Below are 17273 nucleotides of genomic sequence, written 5' to 3'. Positions count from 1 at the left end.
TATATATATATATATAGAGAGAGAGAGAGAGAGAGAGAGAGAGAGAGAGAGAGAGAGAGAGAGAGAGAGAGAGAGAGAGAGAGAGAGAATGTGTGTATATGCGTTTCTGTGTGTGTGTGTGTGGTGTGTGTGTGGTGTGTGTGTGTGTGTGTGTGTGTGCAGGAAGGGTTTCTGGGAATTTGTGTGTATGTGTTTACCTTCGAACCAGCTGACGGGCGACAGAAGCCGGTAGACAGCAAAAGCCTCAGAGCTATTTTTACGTTCGTTCTTTGGGGCCTGATAAGCATGATGATCGGCCCCAACCTGTTATAGCGCAGTCAAGTGTTTATAGTGACACTATCTTGCCTGGCTGATCCCCGGAGGACATTTTGTATCCTATTTTCATAGAGAATTTAGATTTCGGTTTGATAGTTAGTCTTCAAGACAGCATGCAGTAAGTGTTAGGCCACCTGGTGGTGGAGCCCGCACGCTAACCACTCAACCACCGTCAGAAGGAGGTTTACGTTGTAGCCAAAAGCACCTAGTATCAATTATATTAGATTGAAACAAAAACACACAAAAAAATAGTAAAAATATATATCTCAGCCACGTATAATTTCAATCTAGTCGAAGCAGAGGGGTTAAGTATCCACAAATAATGAGAGCGCGTTGATGAACTAAGGGCAAGGTTCATTTGCTGTTCAGTTAACGGCCGATGAGATACCTTTTGCAACAATGCGAGTATTTCAAATCATAAGCCTTCCGGATTTTCGTAATTTTCTTTTATACATTTATCCTAACAAAAGAATAAAAAAGAGAGGCCAGAAAATATGTCAATTTCGAAGGATAGTTCCTCTCTCTTTCTACACCACACTACATTCACACAACACACACACCTTTTCCCAAAATTCAAAATTCAAAATGGCTAACGAAAATACCGCCTCGGAGTCCCCGCCTGGGGGGGACCATAAATTCCACCAGGGAGGACTCCCCTTCTGTCTGCCGACTTAAGAGGTGTCCTGATAACTCCTCGAACCTCCTCCTTATCAATTTCTGCAACATTCGCGGTCTTCGTTCTAATTTTCATTCTGTGGAACACCATCTCTCCTCCTCTAAACCTCACCTTCTCTTCCTCACCGAAACACAGGTTTCTGAGGCTACTGACAGCAACCTCTACTCTGTTCCCTCCTACTATCTCTATCCTAAATTTCAATCCAAAGCTGGATGTTGCGCCTACGTGCGCAACGACATCACTTGCTCTCGTGCCCACGACCTTGACTCTTCCGAATCTTCCACCATCTGGATAAGACTTCATTGTCATTCTATTACTAATTACATATATGCTGTTTATCTCTCACCTAACTCTACTAACTATGTAAAATTCTTTGACTATTTGAACTCTAAAGTGGAGCACATCTTGACTCACTCTCCCTTTGCTGAAATCTCCATCTTGGGAAAGTTCAATGTTCACCACCAGCTTTGGCTTTCATCCTCCTTCACTGACCAGCCTGGTGAACAAGCCTACAACTTTGCTCTCCTCAACGACCTAGAGCAGTTGGTTCAGCACCCTACTCGTATACCCGACCGTCTTGGAGACAGGCCCAACATTCTAGATCTCTTCCTTACCTCTAATCCTTCTGCTTACTCTGTCAAACTGTTCTCTCCGTTGGGCTCCTCCGATCATAACCTTATTTCTGTATCCTGTCCTATCGCTCCTGTACATCCTCTGGACCCGCCGAAGAGGCGATACTTCTGGCATTTTGCTTCAGCTCGGTGGGACGACCTGTGGATGTACATTTCCGATTTCCCGTGGAATGATTATGGCTTCCAGGAGAGAGACCCCTCTGTGTGTGCTCAGCGCATCACAGAGGTGATTGTCTCTGGAATGGAGGCATACATTCCACGTACTTTCTCTACTCCTCATGCTAAAAAGCCTTGGTTTAATCACGCTTGTTCTCGTGCTATTAAAGATAGAGAGGCAGCTCACAAAAGATTCCAGAGCCTTCGAACTCCCACTAACTTTGACCTTTACATTTCAGCCCGGAATCGTGCCAAATGTATTCTCTGACTTACCAAAACTTATTTTATTAATAGAAAATGTCAACACCTTGCTTCTTCTAATTCATCCCGTGACTTCTGGCATCTAGCCAAAAATATCTCCTCCAATTTCACTTCTTCCTCTTTCCTTCCTCTCCTTAACCCTGACGGCAGCACTGCCGTCTCATCTGTCTCTAAGGATGAACTCTTCGTTCAAACTTTCTGTAAGAACTTCACCCTGGACGATTCTGGGCATATTCCTCCTACTCATCCCCCTTCTGACTCCTTTATGCCTGTTATTAAGATTCTTCCAAATGATGTTTTCTATGCCCTCGTTGGCCTCAGCCCTCAAAAGGCTTATGGACCTGACACCCTACCTGGTCAAACTCTTTCGTCTTTGCCTATCAACATCTATCTTTCCTTCCTGCTGGAAGTATGTCTTTGTACAGCCTGTGCCTGAGAAGGGTAACCGTTCCAATCCCTCAAACTACCGCCCTATAGCTTTACTTTCCTGTCTATCTGAAGCTTTTGAATCAATCCTTAACCGGAAGATTCAAAAGCACCTTTCCACTTCTAACCTTCTATCTGATCGCCAATATGGATTCCGCAAGGGGCGTTCTACCGGCGATCTTCTTGCTCTCTTAACTGACTCTTGGTCATCCTCTCTTAGCCGTTTCGGTGAAACTTTCTCTGTTGCGCTAGACATATCGAAAGCCTTCGATAGAGTCTGGCATCAGTCTTTGCTTTCTAAACTGCCCTCTTTCGGATTATATCCCTCTCTCTGTTCCTTTATCTCCAGTTTCATTTCCGGCCGTTCTATCTCTGCGGTCGTAGACGGTCACTGCTCTTCCCCTAAACCTATCAACAGTGGCGTTCCAAAGGGCTCTGTCCTATCACCCACTCTCTTCCTGTTATTCATCAGTGATCTTCTTTCCATAACAAACTGTCCTGTCCACTCATACACCGACGACTCCACTCTGCATTATTCAACTTCTTTCAATAGAAGACCATCACAACAGGAAGTGCATGACTCCAGACTGGAGGCTGCAGAACGCTTAACCTCAGACCTTGCTATCAGTTCCGATTGGGGCAGAAGGAACCTTGTGTCCTTCAATGCCTCAAAAACTCAATTTATCCACCTATCAACGCGACACAATCTTCCAAACACGTATCCCCTATTCTTCGACAACACTCAGCTGTCATCTTCTTCAACACTAAACATCCTCGGTCTATCCTTAACTCAAAATCTCAGCTGGAAACTTCATATCTACTCTCTTGCTAAATCAGCTTCCTCGGGGTTGGGCGTTCTGTATTGTATCCGCCAGTTCTTCTCGCCCGCGCAGTTGCTATCCATATACAGGGGCCTTGTCCGCCCTCGTATAGAGTATGCATCTCACGTGTGGGGGGGCTCGACTCACACAGCTCTTCTGGACAGAGTGGAGTCTAAAGCTCTTCGTCTCATCAGCTCTCCTCCTCCTACTGATAGCCTTCTACCTCTTAAATTCCGCCGCGATGATGCCTCTCCTTCTATCTTCTATCGATATTTCCACGCTGACTGCTCTTCTGAACTTGCTAACTGCATGCCTCCCCTCCTCCCTCGGCCCCGTTGCACACGACTTTCTACTCATGCTCATCCCTACACTGTCTAAACCCCTTATGCAAGAGTTAACCAGCATCTTCACTCTCTCATCCCTCACGCTGGTAAACTCTGGAACAATCTTCCTTCATCTATATTTCCTCCTGCCTACGACTTGAACTCTTTCAAGAGGAGGGTATCAGGACACCTCTCCTCCCGAAATTGATCTTTCTTTCGGCCACCTCTTTTAATTATTTTTTGGGAGCATTGAGTAGCGGGCTTTTTTTATTGTTGCTTTCTTCTTTTGTGCCCTTGAGCTGCCTCCTTTGGTGTAAAAAAAAAAAAATTATACCATTCCCTTGAATGTGTTCAAGTCGTCCGCAGAAGGAAATACATCTGAAGGAAGGCTGCTCCAGAGTTTAACAATGGGAGATATAAAAGAATATACATGCTGGTTAGGTTCTGCATAAGGGATCTGGATAAAATAGGGTTGAGCAAGAGTAGAAAGACGAACGCATCGGGGCCGCGGAAGAGGATCGGGTGCATGCAAAAAAGAAGTCCATAAGAGCGTCGCGTCGCGGACCCATGCACCGTTACCCCAGAACAAACTAAACAGCATTTTTCACGAATGTTTGAGGACGTGGAGTACATAAATATTACTGAGCAATCCACAGTTGCTTGGCTTTCCTTATACTTTTAGTTAATAAACCTGATGAGAGAAAAAAAGGAAGTGTATAGACTACCGATACGTAAACAAACACCTTGTCACCGACGTCTACCCTCTCCCTTAGTTGGAAAAATTATTTGAACAGACTGCCGGACACCCGTACTATGTTACACTTGACATGCACGAAGCTTACTTCAAGATCATGTTAAACGAGGAGAGTCGTGATCTTACCACATTCAGTTACGGTGTTACCTTGTACCCTTTCAGGCGTCTTCCATTCGGTCTTAACTGTTATCCAAAAAAATTATCCCGACATATGGCTTATATTATCATTCCTCTACTGCAGAAAATATGGATATAAAACTACATGGACTATTTGATTCTCTGAGCCCCATGTTTTCCTGAATTAGGGTGAGTACACAAAGAAAGCAGATTTACCCGCACGGGCCACCAGAACCGACCCGCGTCAATAATTATACCACTGAAACAAGTATAGGCATTCACAGAGAAAGCGGCCCTTAGCGTGTCGGAGCAGGCAGTCTGGTCCAACCCGCTTTCCTGTTTCCGCAAACTATTCTTACCTGCTCAACCCGCGCGGGGCAGACGTGCAGAGCGAGATGGACGTTGAGCTCACCACCATCACTATCACCACTACCGCCACCACCACAACCATCACCACTACCGCCACCACCACAACCATCACCACCACCACGCTAAAATAATAACCTTTCTCCGCATATGTAAATTTCAGAAACGAGTAAAATATAATGGAAACGGTTATCAGAGGGATAATCTTAAAAAAAATAATGTGTTAACAATTACTGTGAATTGGGTGTGATTCTATAGTTTTATCAAAACGTATTCCTCCAAAATCTTGTAACACGTCCAGTCTAGGAGGCTGTGGTCCATCTTTATTTAATATCCTATTCTATAAGATTCAACATTCTTAATATTTATGGGGTACCGACGTCATTATAATATACTGAAGACATTTTTCTTATATATTCTCTAAATCTATTTCGACCTTTAAGCAACATTAAACATGTTTATATGGCTTTTATATTTTTCTGTATTATCATTTTTATCATAAATAAATAGAATTTTCATTTAATTAAATTCAGTGCTATTGATACCTTATCGTTACAATACGTCCGAATTGCACAGTATATTTATTGCAGTAGCTACATCACAGTGTGTGTTTGTGTGTGTGTGTGTGTGTGTGTGTGTGTGTGTGTGTGTGTGTGTGTGTGTGTGTGTGTGTGTGTTTGTTTGTTTGTGTGTGTGTATGTATGTGTGTGTGTGTGTGTGTGTGTGTGTATGTTTGTGTGTGTGTGTGTGTGTGTGTGTGTGTTACGCAAGAAAAAGAGTAGCACGGCGAGTAATTAAATCAGCGTCCCCTCCCACCCACTCCCATCATTACTCTGCACTAACTTTCTCACCATCCGCTAAAGTTTGATGCTAGCAGGTAACAGAAAGGAGGCAAAGTGCTTAGACGATGATGGAGCTTTGGTAGTGTGGTAGCCACGTGGCCTGTGTCAAATGTTTGAAGTTGAACAGATTACGACGTTCAGGAGACAGTGTCCTTCCCTGGAGACAATGCTCACGCGAGGAAAGGATTTATAAGGAAGAAAAAAAGTATAACGGCGTAATGCGGCGTAATGCTTGTTGGTGTAGACACAAACTAACTCTCATTTTATTTCCCATAGCTCACTGGGTGCTGGCTCCCAGCTGGCTGTTAGGGGAAAGTGTGCAGGTCTGAAACAAGTGTGCTCAGTTTCAGTGGACGACCCGTATGGCTGTGAAACATAAATACAGGAGAGAGCGTGTCCGAGTGCTTGAAAAAGCACGGCGAAAAACGTGACGAAAATGGCGTCCAAATCTTAGATTGTCGGTACTCTCTCTGTCAAGGGACTAGTTCTATGTAGGTTGCCGGAGTTTCCATCATTATCTTTGGGCTACATGTTTAACTGTAGTGACAGACCATCAGCCACTTGCAGCATATTCAAAGGAAAGATTAAATCACCACGAATGAACCTATGGATCCTAGCTGTGTGCGAGTACCTTTATTTCTCAGCACATGAAAGATAACTTTGTAGTTGATCATCTCTCTCACCAAAGCTACCTGGCTAGGTCTATACCAGAAACCTCATGCTCCTTCAGAGAGAAAAACCCGTCAGGGAAAAGTTAGCAAAATATTTAGAACGTGATAAACTTCCTACCAAGAGACTTCCCAAACCCACCCTAAATCAGTATGCTTTAGTTGCCAAGTTAAAATAGGGGTCAGAAATTCGAGAAAAGTTGACGACATCGAAACTCTACCACTGAAAACAAAATATGGCATGTGAAGGAAAAAAATGTTTAAGACAACAAAATCATACCTGAAAATAGCCCTGCATTTTGACAGACCAACCATCTGGGAAATTAGACAAGTAGTTTTCCCAGTGTGACTCTCAATGGTTAACTCAAAAACTCAAGAAAAACTAAAATCAAGATCCGCATCCAATTTAGTTGTCACAAGAAACCTACTTTGAGAATCAGGAATAGGGCAATAGGATATAGGACATTAAATGAGAGGAAATGCCATGCCACACTTTAATAAAGAACATAAATTGAAGCGGACCGATACAGCATCCCTGAGGAACATCGGACATGAGTATATCTACAAAAATGTCCATTAATAATCAGACGTTGGCAGTAATCTGATAAAAATATAATCAGATAATATGTTGTGAAATGAGCCAATTACACCTGCTGATGAAAAATCTAAAAGTAGTAATTTATGGATAACTAAATCGAGGAGAGGACAAATCAACATAACAACTCTAGTCGCCGGCCCAACATCCCGAGAAGCTTGAACCTGATACACCAAGGACAAAAGTGTAGGATAGGTACACATAGTCTTCTAAAACCAAATATGGTATTGATTTGGTGACAAGTTATCAAATTTTAAGAAACGGGAAAGATGTTTAGCAAGTAGTCACTCAAACATTGTTGGTAAGACTGGAGTAATGAATATTGGCATGTACTCTTTGAGCGAGGTGACAGCGAGTCATCATTTGATACTCCTGAGGCTGCTATAAGTGCATCTGCTTTCACGGTCAGTAGTTTCATGTCATATGTGAAGTTGTACATATTATTTCAGCTAAGTACTCTCTCTCTCTCTCTCTCTCTCTCTCTCACACACACACACACACACACACCGTTTGTCCGCGCCATATATCCGCAATCATCCCTTAGTGGAGGTGGACATATCAATAATGGCCTGAGCTTCGGCGCCCTGACAATATTATCAATCAGTTATACGTACAATAAGTCAAATGTGTCAGATGAGTCATATTTTACAGTGTTTACTAACATCATTGCCTTCTAAACATAGTTAATGTACTTAACTATTCCTTATTGTAAAGAAAAAAAATGTTTATGAAAACAATGTTCGGGATTTCGCAAGCAGAGATTATATCTATGTGGTATTGTCCCTTAAGCGATCCACCAGGCTTTTGATATGAATAGGGCTCGCAACTCAGCGGTATTAAGTTCCTTAAAGACGCATCTGAGTCTGGATTTGAATTGTCTGTGCAAACCGAGATTACATTGTTTTCCTGTCTATCTAAAGCTTTTGAGTCAATCCTTAACCGGAAGATTCAAAAGCACCTTTCCACTTCTGACCTTCTATCTGTTCGCCAGTATGGGTTCCGCAAGTGGCGTTCTACTGGCGATCGGTGAAACTTTCTCAGTTGCGCTAGACATATATTTGATAGGGTCTAGGTGGCACAAATCTTTGCCTTCCAAACTAGCCTCCTACGGTTTATAGTCTGTACCTTTATCTCCAGTTTCCTCTCTGACCGATCTATCACTGCTGTAGTAGACGGTCACTGTTCTTCCCTTAAATCTATCAACAGTGGTGTTCCTCAGGGCTCTCTGTTCTATCTCCCACTCTCTTTCTGTTCTTCATTGATGATCTTCTTTCCAAAACGGACTGTCCTATCCATTCTTACGCCGATGACACTACTCTGCATTTTTCAACTTCTTTTGATAGAAGGCCAACTCAACAGGAACTAGACGATTCCTGGCTTGAGGCTGCATAATGCATAACCTCATATCTTACTGTTATGTCCGATTGGGGCAAGAAGAACCTGGTGTCCTTCAACGCCTCAAAAATTCAATTTCTTCAACTATCAACTCGACACAATCTTCCAAACACCTATCCCCTATTCTTCGACGACACTCAGCTGTCACATTCTCCTACACTAAGCATCCTCGGTCTATCCTTAACTCAAAATTTCAACTGGAAACTCCATTATATCCTCTCTGACTAGATCAGCTTCCTCGAGTTTGGGCGTTCTGTATCGTCTCCGCCCGTTTTTCTCCTCCGCACATATGCTGTTCATATACATGGGCCTTGTCCGCCATCGTATGGAGTATGCATCACATGTGTGGGGGGGCTCCACTCACACAGCTCTCTTGGACAAAGTGGAGTCAAAGGCTCTTTGTCTTATCAATTCCCCTCCTCATACTGACAGTCTTCTACGTCTTAAATTCCGCCGCCATGTTGCCTCGCTTTCTATCTTCTATCGATATTTTCATGCTGACTGCTCTTCTGTCCAAACCTCTTATGCAAGAGTTAACCAGCATCTTCACTCTTTCATCCCTTACACTGGTAAACTCTGGAACAGCCTTTCTTCGTCTGCATTTCCTCCTGCCTATGACTTGACTTCTTTCAAGAAGAGTGTATCAAGACACCTCTCCACCCGAAATTCACCTCTCTTTTTGCTACTCTTTACTTTTGTCTATTATGGGAGCGGTGAGTAGCGGACACTCTTTTTGTCGCCTACCAAAGGTAAGACATAGTCAGATCTTCCCTTCTCGTATCTGACTTTATTTGGGCTGAATGTTATGCCTCTCAACAATATGTTATATAAATTAGCTATAGCTGAAGAAAAAAAAATAATTGAAAACAAGTAAATGCAACAACAAATTTACGTTGACGGCCTCAAAAATTAACAATAACAGTGGAGAAAAAAAGTGAAAGCTGATAATGTTGACTATACTATTTACGGTCACAACCAAGAACCGATTGTCTAATACATATTAATTGCGTCGATTGTTATTTTTTTTTCATCATAGTTTCTGCATTGAGTGATTTCCCTTCAATACACAGTCCGTGTATTGACATCAACCAGATATAAAGGATACTGATGTTGTAGGAGGCAAAAGTCTAATTATTTAACACAATAATGAAATAATCAGTATATAATAGATAAATAACAAAATAACGAAATTGTGATGGCAAAGTGCAACAAAGGTTAGCCCACAAGTGATGAGTCATATTTAAGACTTCCGTCATTCACTCAGATTGTCAAGATGGAAATGTTTCTTCCCCTTACCTTCCTCCATAGTCACAGGACCTCTCATCTTCGAACATAACCCACTTAAGATAAGTATCTCAGTACCCCTCCGCTCTCCCTTATTAAATGAATTTCAAATGTAAAATTCCACTTTCATCTTGCGTAGAGATGCATGTTATAGTATTTAGTATTTTCCTGTTCAGAAGGGTATTTTTTACACAAAGTCCCTGCTTGGATGTTTTTTTTTTTTTTTTTAAACCTGTATTACTCTGGCCAAGACCATTAGGGCAAGAAGGTAAGATCTGAAACAGCTGTACGGCAGGAGAAAACACAAGAAGAACTCCGCTACCCCGGAATGACGCCCCAGTCCAATTTGATCATGTCAGCGGCCTTCTCACCTATCATGAGCGTAGGCGCGTTGGTGTTACCGGAGGTGACCAAGGGCATTATGGAGGCGTCCACCACCCGCAATCCCTGAACCCCTCGCACTCTGGAAACGAAAGATACAAGTAGTTTCATACAGGAAAATGTAAAGAGGAAAATTATTGAAATGTCTATACCATGCTTAGAAGGAAAAAAAAAACAGAAGGAAAAACATTATTAAAGGATGTGACGATATTTACAGTGAGCGGTTTTTACAATGATGAAGCCGCTCTAAGCCAAAAAAAGTTTGGGCAAAAAGACCCGCTGGTGCAGCTCCAGTAAATACTTGACAGAAAAAGAGGAGAATCAAGAAAGAGGATTTAAAAAGGCAGGAGGATTTTCTTGGCACTTCCCTTTTGAAATCGTTTAAGTCGTGAGCAGGAAGAAATAAAGACGAATGAATGCTGTGCCAGAATTTATCATCTGAGCGGATGAAGGAATGAAGATGCTGGTATAACTCTTGCATATGGAATTTAAATTGGATAGGAATAAGGAAAAGAACAAAGACTTGAGCAGCGGGGCCGCAGGAAGGGTGGAGGCATCCAGTTAGCAAGTTTAGAAGAGCAATTAGAATGAAGATATCGATAAAAGTTATAGGCAACAGTATGGCGTCATTGAAAAAGGAAGAATACCGACAGTAAGAAGAGGGGAACTGATGAGACGAAAAGCCTTTTTTATTATACAATGTCCAAAAGGGTTATAGGAGTAGAGCCCCACCTTAACAAACACACCCACCCCCCCACCCCCACCCCCACACACACAGATGAGATGCATACTCCTACAAAAGCGGACAAGGCACTTGTTTATGGACAGAATATGGAAGGTGAAAAAAACTGCTGAATACGATACAGAACACCTAACCTCGAGGAAGCAGATTTAACGATAAATACCAAGATTATGAAGCATTCAGTTGAGATTTAAAGTGAGGGATAGACCAAGTATGTTAAGTGTATAGACGTTGACAGATGTGTGTTATCGAAGATTCGGGGATCGATTACAAGATTCTGTGAAGTGGCCGGGTGGAAAATAAGTATTTTGAGGCATTAGAGTACACCGAGTTCCTTCTGAAAAAAGATAAACGTGTGCCCAGATTATACTTCCTTCCATACAAACTTTATAGGAACTAGAGTTACGGGTTAATTGTTACAGCCAACATTAATTTTCTTTGTTACTAATGGTATACATAGGTTAAATTGCAATAAATGCATTTCACATTGTCATTTTTATTTACAAGCTGCCGTTTCTTTATGAATAGGTGATGAATGTCGTATATTAATCAGTGTTCAACACCATGTTTGGCTTTCGTCCCCTTTCACTGATCAGCCTAGTTAACAATCTTACAACTTTGCTCTCTTCAATGATCAGCAACGATTCATCACCCTACACCTACCCCCGACCTCATTGGAGACATGCCAAACATACTAGACCTATTCCTAACCTCTAACCCTTCAGCTTAATTTGTTAAGCTATTCTCTTCGTTAGGTTCCTCCGCTCATAACCTTATTTATGTATGATGTGTTCTCGCTGCTGTACAGCCTTTGGCTGAGGCGGTGCTTCTGGCATTTTCCTTCAGCTCGGCGGTACGACCTGAGGATATGCTTTTTTCGATTTCCGGTAGCTTTGATTTTCACCCTCTTTCACTGACCAGCCTGATGAACAAGCCTACAACTTTGCTCTCTTCAATGATCTAGATCAGTTGATTCAGCGCCTTACAATTGTGGAAACACGCCCAACATACTACACCTTTTTCTAACCTCTAACATATCGGCTTATTTTGTTAAACTGTTCTCTCCGTTGGGCTCCTCCGATCACAACCTTATATCTGTATTCTGTCTTATCGCTCCTGTACAGCCTCTGGACCCACCAAAGAGGCGGTGCATCTGGCATTTTGCTTCACCTCAGTGGGACGACCTGAGGATGCACTTTTCCGATTTCCCTTGGATTGATTACTTCTTCGAGGACAAAGACTCCTCTGTGTGTCCCAAGTGCATCACTGAGGTGAATGTCTCTGGAATGGAGGCACATATTCCACGTTCTTCCTCTACCCCCATGCTAAAAAGCCTTGGTTTAACCACGCTTGTTTTCGTGCTATTAAAGTCAGAGGGGCGGCTCACAAAAGGAACAAGAGCCTTCGCACTCTTGCTAATCATGATGTTCACATTTCCCCCTAGAATCGTACCCAATCTATTCTCCAATTTACCAAAAAAAAAAACTTTCATCAATAGAAAGTGCCTCAACTTTGGCTCTTCTAAGTCTTCAAGAGGTCTCTGGCATCTAGTCAAAAATATATCGGTCAATTTCACTTCTTCATTTTTCCCACCTCTCCTAAATCCAGACGGCTGAACTCTTCGCTCGAAATTTCTCTAAAAACTGCCCTTTGGACGATTTGTAGTGCCGAGCCACGCCTGATAGGCGAGCCTCCCATAACTCACTCATTGATTGGGGCACTTCTTTGGCCGACTAATTAAAGAGTGGCTTTCCCGTCTCACTAGTCGCGTGTCCGATCCCGACGCCGGGCAAACTTTTCGTTGTTTTTCATTATTTTTTCGTGTCTTTCGTTACATGCGGTGTTCGTGTGGAGTTCTGGTGGTGGAATTTCAGGGCGTTACACTGGTGGCATATTAGTGGGCATCCTCTCCAGTGTTTCTGGTGTGTGTCCCTGAAGGTGTAACAGGAAAAGTGATGGCCCATGCTCTCCGAGGAGTTAATAGAAAATGGGAAGTTTCAAGGACAGACACACATAAATTAATCTACATAGGAATGGTAAGCCATGTTGTGCCGAGACACGCCTGATGGGCGAGTCTCCCATAACTCACTCAGCGAGTGGGGTTGGCCGACTGGTCAAGGCTTTGGCCGACTGGTAAGGGGTGGCTTTCCCGTCTCGCTGGCCGCGGGTTCGATCTCCGGCGCCGGCAAAACCTTTCCTGGTCTGGCTAAATTTCTCGTGTGTTTCGTTACATGCTGTGTTCGTGTGAAGATATAGAGAAGTGAAATTCAGGGCGTTACAGATTCAGGACATATTCCTCCTACACATTCCCCCTCTGACTCCACTATGCTAGTTATTAAGATTCTTAAGAATGATGTTTTCAAAAACCTTCTTGGCCTCTATCCTCAGAAGGCTTATGGACCCGATGGAGTGCCCATTATTGTCCTTAAATACTGTGCTTCAGTGCTGACCCCCTGCCTTATCGAGCTATTTCGTTTCTGGCTATACCTTTTGTTCCTGCTGGAAGAATGCCTTCATACACATACATCCTGTGCCTAAGAAGGGTGGCCGTTCAAATCCCTTAAACTACCGCCTTACAGCTTAATTTCTTGTCTTTCTAAAGCTTTTGAATCAATCCTTAACCTAAGGATTCTTAAGCATCTATCTACTTATGATCTTCTATCTGATCACCAGTATGGGTTGTGCAGGGGGCGTTCTACTATAGTGATTTTCTTGCCTTTCTAACTGACTCCTGTCTTAGCCGTTTCGGTGAAACTTTTGCTATTGCTTTTGACATCTCAAAAGCTTTTGACAGAAACTGGCACAAATCTTTGCTTCAGAAACTACCCTTCTACGGATTCTATCCCTCTCTCTGTACTTTCATCTCTAGTTTCCTTTCTTACCGATCTTCCTCTAAACTTATCAACAGTGGTGTCCCGGAGGGGTCTGCAAGGGCCTTGTATGGAGTATGCATCTCATGTATCTCATGAATTCCACTCTGGACAATTCGGGGCTTATTCCTCCCACTTATCCGCCCCTCTGACTCCACACTGACTGTTATAAACATTCATAGGAGCGATGTTTTTTATGCTACCTCTGGTCTCAATCCTCAGAACTTTATGGGCCTGATGGAGTGTCTTTTATAAACTGTACTTCCCAGCTGACGCCCGGTCAAACTCTTTTGTCTCTACCTCTCAACACCCACCTTTCCTTCCTGCTGAAAGCACACCTACATACAGCCCGTGCCTAAGAAAGGTGACTGTTCAAATCCCTCAACCTATCGTCCTATATCTTTGTTTTCCCGTGTGTCTAAAGCTTTTAAATCAATCCTTAACCGAAATTTTTTTAAGCAGCTATCAACTTCTGACGTTCTATCTGATCGCCAGTATGGGTTCCACAAGAGGCATTCTACTGGTGATCTTCTTGCTTTCCTAACTGACTCCTGGTTAGCCTTTCTTCGCCGTGTCGGTGAAACTCGCTACTGCCTTAGACATCTCGAAAACTTTTGACAGAGTCTGACATAGATCTTTGCTTTCTATATTACCTTCCTACGGATTTTATCCCTCTCGTTGTATTACTTTCCAGTTTCCTTTCTGGTCGAGCTATCTCTGATATAGTAGACGGTAACTGTTCTTTCCCTATTCATATAAACAGTGGTGCTCCACAGGGCTCTGTTCCATCTTTCATTGTCTTTTCAATTATCTTCTTTCCAAAACAGTGTCCTATCCAATTTTACAATGATGACTACTTTGCATTACTCAACATTTAACAGCCGACCCTCCCTAAAGGAATTAAGAAAATCAGAACTTAAGAATGCAAGGAGTCTACAGGAGGCCGGTTGGCCTATACAAGGCAGCTCCTGTAATCCTAACCCCACCTTACCTCACTATCCATGAATTTATCCAACCTCTTCTTGAATGTATCTATGGTGTTGCATGACTCTAGGTTGGACGCTGCAGAGCTTGACCTCTAATCCTGCTATCATTTCCGAACGTGGGAGGAGGAACCTGGTGTCCTTTAATGCCTCAAAAACTTAGTTTCCCCACCTGTTAACTCAGAACAATCTTCCAAACACATATTCCCTCTTTTACAGAAACACACAGCTGTCACCTTCTTATAAAATAACAGTTATCGGCCTGTCATTAACTCAATTAACCGTAAACTTCATTTCTCCTCTCTCGCTAGATCAGCCTCTTCGTTGTTAGGCTACTGTACCGTCTTCAGTACGGAGTTTGCTTCCCATGTATTGGACACCGGCCAACACCCTACCCCATGTACCCCCTCCCCCCCCCCCCCTATGGTAGAGCGAAACTACTTTTTTTCTGAAGCTTAGGCATGTCCATTATCTGAAATTGACTGGTAACAGTGTATAAACTGGGATGTAATATGCAATATTTTCATTGATATCGCCAACCGCGTCTATAGGTAAGAAGCGGTTCGTGAAATTGTGGTTTCCATCGTGTCTCTGCTTCTAATTGTCGTAGAATTATAATTTTGGTATCTAAACTTATGTTTTTCAGGTCAAGGAGGCCATCCGTGGTCTTTCTGACAAGCTATCTCTGACCAATTCCGAAAAAAATGAGATGGAAACAAGATTTTTTTTTTTCGCATGGGTCCAGTTTGTTCCATTACCATTTATACATTTCCTTCAGTCAAAGTGTGACATAGAAGAAAAATAAGAATGTATATACATAGGTTAACGGATTCATCTGATCTACATTCACTCACTGAGACTACTTTCCAGGCATGTGTGATCTGAGAGTCTGAAGGATATCGGACCGAGAATCTGACTCTAAATGGGGCCAACCCTCTAAGAAACTTAGGAGGGATAGTACTCCGGCGTCAGCATGCCTGCGTCCAGTGTGTGTGGTTCATGTGCCTAGATTGAAATCAGACAAATATGGGGAAGTCACACTCTTCTCTTCCAAAGAGGATGCCGAGGACGCTCTGGTTTAACTACAAGATATAAAACACAGGAGACTTGCTGAACCATTGACCTCACCTTACAGAATGACAAACATCTGTAACCAAATTCCCGATGAGTTATTTCAAAATCATGGCTATCATCGGAAATGCTACAAGAGATTCACCATGAACTTGACTCGGCTTACGTTCAAGGAAGATCAACAGGAGTCCACATCTAGACCTGAAAGAAAATCTGGAGACAATATGCTCTTCACACCTGATTGCTTATTCTGCAATTCTGAAAAACGCAAGAAAATCAAATCAAAAGGAAAATGGACCACTGAAGGTCTCAGTGGATTCGAGTTTGGAGGCTAGCAAGATATAGAAAAAAAAGCTGAAATACGAAGAGATGAAAAACTTCCCACTAGAATCAGAGGGAAAGTTCTGTTTGCTTGTGAAGCAAAGTATCATCGTTCATGCAGAAAGTCATATTACATCCAAGACCCCGCAAGTTGGCGAAGTGATAACGATGAGCAGAGGACTGGACAGAGGGCATTGGAAAAAGCTTACAGCTTTGCGTTCGTCAAAATCTGTGAAGTTGTAGAGAATGAAGTGTTGATTAACAAGAGAATGCTAAAGCTGGGTGACCTCAGAAGACTGTACATAGCTCATAAGGAAGAAACATATTTCCCTAATCCAGAATACAGGAGCAGCAAGCTGAAGAACAAACTCCAGAATCATCCCAAGTATTCATCAACATTGTCATTTTGTCAAGTGAATGAAGGTGGACCACAGTACTATGGCTACATAGTGTATAGCAGTGACATGAGCATTGATGAAGCTATACGGAAGGCCTATGAACTTGGGTCATCAAACATCATAAAAGAATTAGGGAATCACCTCCATGATGTCATTCACCAGTGCTTCAGAGTGAAACACAGACCTGGATTCTGAACCTCGAACAATTCGAGTTGACAGTAGCGTCGATGTTTCTTCTATCGCTCTAACTAACCCCGTCTCCAATTCTAAGGTATAGGAATAGTTATCCTGTATAGGTGCCGCTAAGTCATACTCAACAGTAGGTGTTTTACAATTTCCACTCACCACCAGTTGCTGCACGACAAATGTCCTGTGCTATTGATAGGAGCAGGCTCTGAACCTTTGGTGTTGTGGGGACAGACTGTTTAGTGATGACGTGGCTCAGAAACGTTTCTAGTTCGGGTGGGATCTTTGACTTTTGTTCCAATTCAAGGACACTTGAAGGCTCATTCAGCCAGCTCAGCTTATCACTTCCTTGAAGCACTGGTGAATGACATCATAAAGGTGATTCCCTGATTATTTTATGATGTTTGTTGACCCAAGTTCATAGCCCTTCCGTATAGCTTCATCAATGCTCACGTCACTGCTATACACTACCTAGCCATAGTACTGTGGTCCACCTTCATTCACTTGACAAAATGACAATGTTGATGAATACTTGGGATGATTCTGGAGTTTGTTCTTCAGCTTGCTGCTATTGTATTCTGGATTAGGGAAATATGTTTCTTCCAGATGAGCTATGTACAATCTTCTGAGGTCACCCAGCTTTAGCATTCTCAGGTTAATCAACACTTCATTCTCTACAACTTCACAGAT

The 17273-nt window shown here is 42.6% G+C and overlaps 1 protein-coding gene across 1 annotated transcript in view; it reads right to left on the bottom strand.

Annotated features, from left to right (window-relative positions):
- Positions 1-6843: 6843 nt before the first annotated feature.
- LOC126996804 (glucose dehydrogenase [FAD, quinone]-like) overlaps positions 6844-17273 on the bottom strand; it is a 161504-nt gene continuing 151074 nt past the window's right edge. The window contains exon 14 of the mRNA XM_050857666.1: positions 6844-10094. Coding sequence (XP_050713623.1) covers positions 9950-10094 — 145 coding nt within the window. The 3' untranslated portion in view covers positions 6844-9949. The remainder of the gene's footprint in view (positions 10095-17273) is intronic.

The sequence above is a fragment of the Eriocheir sinensis genome, chromosome 11 (genome assembly GCF_024679095.1).
Source record: "Eriocheir sinensis breed Jianghai 21 chromosome 11, ASM2467909v1, whole genome shotgun sequence".
In the NCBI taxonomy this organism is placed as follows: domain Eukaryota; kingdom Metazoa; phylum Arthropoda; class Malacostraca; order Decapoda; family Varunidae; genus Eriocheir; species Eriocheir sinensis.
This window is presented reverse-complemented; position numbering and strand designations above follow the sequence as displayed.